The sequence below is a fragment of the Malania oleifera genome, chromosome 1, assembly GCF_029873635.1.
Source record: "Malania oleifera isolate guangnan ecotype guangnan chromosome 1, ASM2987363v1, whole genome shotgun sequence".
Taxonomy (NCBI): Eukaryota; Viridiplantae; Streptophyta; class Magnoliopsida; order Santalales; family Ximeniaceae; genus Malania; species Malania oleifera.
In genome coordinates, this window is record NC_080417.1 from 59,898,652 (window position 1) to 59,905,984 (window position 7,333).

At 30.0% G+C, this 7,333-nt stretch overlaps 1 protein-coding gene across 1 annotated transcript; it reads right to left on the minus strand.

The window, feature by feature from the left end:
- Positions 1 to 301: 301 nt before the first annotated feature.
- LOC131160229 (nuclear transcription factor Y subunit B-1) lies at positions 302 to 943 on the minus strand. The gene has a single exon (XM_058115672.1). It carries the CDS (start codon positions 941 to 943, stop codon positions 302 to 304), a length of 642 nt encoding a protein of 213 aa, XP_057971655.1.
- Positions 944 to 7,333: the final 6,390 nt, after the last annotated feature.

Consider the following 7,333-nt stretch of genomic DNA (forward strand, 5'->3'; position numbering starts at 1 on the left):
TAACCTTGCAATAGCCATTGGTATTTGCAAGGCAAACTGAAAATGGCAATTGATCAAGGTCTTCATCTCCTTGTCAGATGCACTATGTTTGTGTGCGTGCGTTCATCCGTAAATATGCCATTTTAATTTGATAAATTCAATTTGATCAAATATGTATTACATGACATACAGGCATTATATATATTAATTTTCACAACACAATGCACTACTCCAGCATTGCAGAAAATATATATATATATATATATATATATATATATATATATATATATATCGTTTAATAGAAAAGGAAAAATTGTTTCTTTCACCAATGCCCCGCAGAGTCAATTTGTTCTTGCTGCGGCGGCTGTTTTGGAATTGAATTTGAGGATGAAAAAGAAGGCAAAGAGAAAGGGTGATCATGATGATGCGTGGGTATGAAAGAAGGATGAGAGATGAGATTGGTTGACGAAGAAGAGTTGTAAATAGTATTAGTATTAGTATTAGTATTGTAACTTAAATTTTGGTCTTGAGGCTCTGAAGATAAATGGTGTGGCACTCGCTGCTGCTTTGGAACGTTGAGCTTCTCTCCTTCTATTTCTCTGTATTTGTTGAGGTAAAGCTGGAGAGGGCTCACGTAGTCTTCAAACCCCAGCGTCGTTATTGCCCATATGATATCGTCACCGTTGATCGTCTTCCTCTTCTCTCGTTGGCACTTGTCGGACGCTTCTCCGGTCACGAAGCTAATGAATTCCGACACGCATTCTTGAACCGTCTCCTTTGCATCTTTTGAGATCTTCCCATTCCCAGGGAGCACCTTCTTCATGATCCTCCCCACGTTTGCTATTGGAAGGAACCGATCTTGTTCTTTGTTGCTGCTGCTGCTGTTGTTCTTGAGGCACATTGGGCTTTCTGGGCTTGCTCCGCTTGCTCCATTTGACCCGTGTCCATGGCTCTCGTCTTCCATCTCTCTCTCTCTCTCTCTGAATTGGGTTTCTGCTCTCGGATGAAATGTAATGCATACATTTTAGGGGCTTGCAATAAATGGCACGAAGGGCAAGAAAGTAGGCAAGTAAAGAGGAGAGACAAAAGGGCTTTGTTGATTTTCACCAATTGCGTCCCCAGGGACTCGCTCCCCTTGTGAAGCGGCGATCCAAGATAACGAACAGTTGCTCCGAATCCAAATCTCTGCTTAATCTTTGATGGCGTTGACATTTGTCGTGTAAAAACTTTTGACCCTTCCGCTAGGGTTTGTGGTTTAGTTCAGTTCTATTAATATTCTAGGTACTGTAAATCGATGTACTTCAGGTTCAATATATAAAGTTTTTGAGTAAATCAAAATTTGTCTTTAATTGCATACTATAGATTCGCAAATGGCTCTGTTGTAGAAATAGATATGAGATATTTTGAACCGTCAAAATATGTAATCTGCTATAAAAACTTTGCATCATAAACTCAAGGTTATTTCATTTGGTCAGATATAACATGCTTAATTTATTATGTATATCCTACCAATGCATTTTCACCTACCAATCCAACAAAATTAAAGTAATTGCAAACTTCCTAAGATCCAAGTAAGTTTAGAAGGCTCAACATTTCATTTTCAACCTGTTAATGTTATATGCAGGTAGAAAATATGTGAAATTAAGTGATAATTTTAATTTCATTCTTATGTACCAAACATATTATAAAAAAATTATTTTTAAAGTTTCAAATTCAAAATTCATACCACATGATTACAATAGAAACTAAAAGGAAAGAAACATGAAAAATAATCCAACTTCAAGTCTTCATAGACCCCTAAAGACATCCACATTCATTGTGTTTGGGAATAAATCATTTAAGAGGGGAAATTTGGGGGCTCATTGTGTTAAGACAATAGGTTATCATTTTACATATATATATATATATATATATATCATCTGGGTTAAGTGGTGTTAGATAATATCATATATAGTTAAGGGGCACTTTTGTTATTAGGGTTTGGTTTATTCCTTGGTTCAGTTGTATTCAATATATATATAGCATAAAGGCAAAAGCATCTTGTGTGCCTCTCTCTCTCTCTCTCTCTCTCTCTCTCTCTGTATTGGATCTTGAATTCTAACAGTTTTACATTGCCCTCCTAGGTCATGGGTTTAGCACATAAAAAAAAAAAAATCCTTTTAAATTAGTTTACTTTAGATAAGTTTGTGTCTAATTCTTTTTGAATTAGCTTCATTCTACAAATAGTTTAGTTTGTTCAATGCGGTTCAAAGGAATGATAAGTTTGTGAAATTGAATATGATTAGAAATAATAGAATAAAAATTTAAATAGGGACATGATGAACTCAAGTGAGAAATTCAATTCCATTATTTTCGATTTCATTTCATTCATATGTACTAAATGTGCAATAATAATATGATTCAATTCCATTTCTTAGCAAAATTAGGAATTAGACAAAAGATAAAATTTTCAAATTTCTAGAATCTAAACCTACCCAAATACTCCATCCAACTCCCTTTGATTAAGGTACCATTTGGTTCACAATTGTGATCAGAATCGGAATCGGAATTGAAATTACTGGAATAAAAAATAGAATGTCAAATTTCTCTCTCATGTTTGAATCGACGTAGAATTGGAATTGAAATTGTATTATAATGTTTGGTATACGTACACATAAGAATTAGAAATGTGTCTAGTTTAATAACTATGACATTATAATATAAAAATTTATTCAATTAATTTAGTATGGAATAATAATATTTTAAATATATAATTATTATATAATATTAATTTCTTAAATTATAAAATAAATAAAATTTTAAAATAAAATCATTTTGATAATTATATATTTGATTATACTTTGCATATTATATTTTATCATATTTTTATTATTTTATTAGTAATATTACATTTTATCTTATATTTTATAATTATATATTTTAATATGCAATTTATATGTGTAACTAAAAATCTCATATATTATAATATTATAACATAATTTATTATTTAATAAAAAATAATAATATAAAAAAACAATAACCGTAGATTATATTTTATTACACAATAGTATTTTATTCTATTGTCTATTATATCATTATTAAATTTTACTATTATATATTTGTATTATTGATATTAATGAATAATTTATTTTATTTTAGGATTACATATAATAATATGATAAATAATTATGCAACAATTATATCATAGTATTACTACTCTATTATTTTTTATGTGTTATAGTTTTATTATATATAATATAAACATTAATAATAATTGTTATATTATTTTATATAAAAAATTACTTATTTATATTTAATGATGTCATAATATTGATAATATTTTTAGATTTATTTATAATATATTATATATATATTATTTTATGTTATATTAGATTATATTATTTTTAAAATTTATGTTATATATATTACATTACATTATATATAATATTATGTTATAATAAATATGTGTCCATGTATATTTATTATACAATAGTATTATATTCTTTTATATACTATACCATTATTCAATTTTACTATTATTTATTTATAGTTGATGATAACAATAAATATGTCATTTTATTTTTTTTAAATGATAAATAATAATATAATAAATAAATTATTACTATTTTATTAATTTTTATATATTTTGGCCTAATTAGGCTTTTCAATCAGTTTTGATGATGATAAACAAGGAGCAAAGATAAATGTTTCTTTGAAAAATACTCCCCCCTTACTATATAAGCATCCAATAAAAAAAATAAACAAGAAGGAAACATAACATATTATCTAAGCATGTCAATATAAGTCTTTGCAAGTTCATATGTCCATATAAGTCTTTGCAAATTCACATGTCCATGTATTCTTTATTAATTTCAGTCTTTACAATTTATCTTTGCTAATAACCTTTCTCCCCCTTTGTCATTATTCAATAAGAACAAGTAAGACGTAATAGGAAAGTTATTTTTATAATCGTCAAGGAAGTGCTTACATAACGAGGTGTGACAACCAAAAATTTTCATCAAGAAATGTTTACAACAAAAAGAGTTAAAGTACCAATACTGCAAACATCTAAGTTACATTCAAAAAGTTACATAGTAACTAGTAATCTATGCTAGGTGTTTCCAAGAAATATAACCTTGAAAGATCAAAATAAAGAACTATTGAAGTAACTTGAATCATTCAAAACCATTGAAAAAGAAAAAGACTCTTGTATTAAGAAGTTAGAAGAGGAAGTATATATAAAGTAACTCAAGAGTTAGGCAAAACTCATGAAGATGATTTGAATAAAAAGGATTTAGAAGTAAATGAACTTAAGAAATTAGTAGAGGATAAGGAGAAAATTATATATAACTTTACCAAAGGTAAATAAAATTTTGAAAAGATGATTAGACAGCAAATGCTATATGGAAATAAAGAAGGGATAGGTTATAATGGTAAAACAAATAAAAAGAATAACAAAATTATACATGAGATACTTCGTCAAGGAAGCCAAGCACTATGCTAGCACCTCCTTAAACAACAAACATGAACACGTCACTTGCTATATGTGTAAGACTAAAGGTCATGTAATGTTCAATTGCCCATTAAAAAGAAAATATGTTAAAATTCAAGGAAAATGGAGAGTCAATAATGGAACTAAAAATAAATCAAAGAAAATTAAGAGAATTTGGGTTCCAAAGACTAACACAATGAATCATTCATTGTAGGTATGCTTTAGGACAACACCGTCAATGGATAAATGGTATTTGGATAGCGGGTGTCCAAGACACATGACCGGTGATAAGACCAAGTTTACCACACTAAGATAAAAGGATGGGGGATACATCACCTTCAGCGACAATGGCAAAGGTAAAATTATTGGCATTGGAAAAATAGCTAAAGAACCTCCTCTCACTATTGATAATGTGCTATTAGTAGAAGGACTAAAACATAACCTTTTAAGCATTAGTCAATTAAATGATGAAGGGTTTGAAATAACATTTAAGAAAGAAAAATGTGTTATCCAAAATCCTAAGAACAATGAAACCTTATTTATAGCTCATAGGATAAATAATGTTTATTGTATAAATCTTGAGAACTTAGTAAATCAGAACGTAACTTGTTTGGCAGTAATGAATGAAATAAGTTGGCTATGACATAGGAAACTAGGACATGCTAGAATGGACTTATTATCCAAATTATCAAAGAAAAATCTTGTAAAAGGATTACCAAATACCAAATTCATAAAAGACAAGATGTGTGATGCATGCCAAAAGGGAAAGCAAATCAAAACAAACTTCAAAAAGAAAAAAAATACATATCTACTAAAAGACCCGTAGAACTATTACACCTAGACTTATTTGGTCCAACTAGAACTTTAAGCCTAGGAGGTAAACAATATACTTTTGTAATAGTAGATGACTATTCAAGATTTACTTGGGTATTATTCTTAGCAAATAAAGATGAACCATGTGACATGCTAATCACCTTATGCAAGAAATTACAAAATGAAAAGGGTTATAATGTAACAAGCTTTAGAAGTGATAAAGGTAGGGAGTTTAAAAATAAAGAGGTTGATAAATTCTATAATGAACATAGAATAAATCATAATTTTTCAGTACCTAGGACTTCACAACAAAATGACTGAGTTGTAGAAAGAAAAAAATAGAACCCTATAAGAAATGACAAGAACAATAATAAACAAAAATAACCTACCTAAATACTTTTGGGTAGAAGCTATGAATACAACTTGTTATTTTGTAAATAGGGAATCTATAAGATCAAGTATAGACAAAACACCGTATGAACTATGGAAAAGTAGAAAACCTAATATGTCCTACTTTTATGTATTCAGATGCAAATGTTTTGTCCTTAACACAAAAGATGATTTAGGAAAGTTTGATGCAAAATCTGATGAAGGTATGTTCTTAGGCTACTCTACAAATAGTAAAGCCTATAGGGTTTATAATTGAAGAACTCTTACTATTATTGAATCAATACACATAACATTTGATGAATCAAATAATTATGACAATAAAGTTAAGATTGATTAAAAAGAAGATATTCCACAAAAAGAAGAAGATCTTGAAATAAAAGAAGAAAACAATAATGAAATTCCAAATGAAAACATCATAGAAAATCTAGAACTACCTAAAGAATGGATGTAATGACACGAAGAATAATGATATTTAAATAATAAAGAGGGAGGAAAATGGAAACAGTAACAGAAGGAGGCAGTTGGAAGCGTTCGTCGACGACATTGCATTTTAGAGGCGATAATTCCAAGAAATTTGCTAGGCCTCGTCGACGAACACAGGGGTTTCGTTGACGAGGGTTCTTTAGGATCTCGTCGACGAAGTTCCATCTCGTCGATGAGAAGATACCGAGAGAGAATTTTTGGAAGTCTAAAATTCGTCGACGAGGGTGCAGGTTCGTCGACGAACTTTCTACAGGACTCGTTGATGAGGTGACGTGTCTCGTCGACGAATCCGACTCTATATATAGCTAGAAGTTGAATTTTTATGCAGAAAATTTACAGAAATTCACTCCCTCTCTCTCTCTCTTACGGCTCCACCTCCATCTCTCTTTGATTTCAGCCTCGTCGTTCGCCGAATCGACGATCTGGGGCCACCACGACTCTTCTGGGGAAGTTCTCTCATAGTCTGCTGGAGCGGATTGTTGGTGGGACGAAGTTGGATTTCATCCTAGATTTAGGGTAAGGTCTTTTAAACAAAATTTGGTTTAGTAGCAGTTGTAGGAAATGTAATAGACGTAGAAATAATGATGTTTTGTTATGAGATTTATGGTTTTTAGGGTGTTGAGTGGAGAACCCTGCAGGTGTAGGACCCTTCATAGTAGGGAGATTTTAGCAAAAATTAGGTAAGGGAAATATGCTATGCTAGGCAATACTAGTATGATTTCAGTATGAAATATATGTTTTTATCAGATTATTATTTCATAGCAGGAATTTATACAGTTTATCAAATACGTTTAAAATGTTTTAAATTTCTATGTGGCATTAGAATATGGATATAGTACAGAAACATGTTTTTACGGTATTTTTCAGGATTATGTTTTACAAATTATACAGATAGGGAATATATTTTATAGTATTTTCAGAATACCATAATTATACAGTTTTTAGTACCATGACATACAATTTTACAGTTTATTTCAAAAATACAGTTGATACAGATACAACTTATCACAGCGTCATGGTTAATACAGATATTACAGAATCATGGTAAAATAGATAGATTGTATATAGTAAGGTATTATTTAGTATCAGACCCTGATGGATCAGATAGCAGAGCATGGTACCATTGCTATGTACAGATATTCAGTATAGAGTGCAACCACCTATTCAAATAATATGTGGTAAGTTGGTCAATCAAAT

What these genes read in the sequence shown, in the direction of transcription:
- LOC131160229 (XM_058115672.1), bottom strand. Translation starts at nt 943, where the DNA reads ATGGAAGACGAGAGCCATGGACACGGGTCAAATGGAGCAAGCGGAGCA.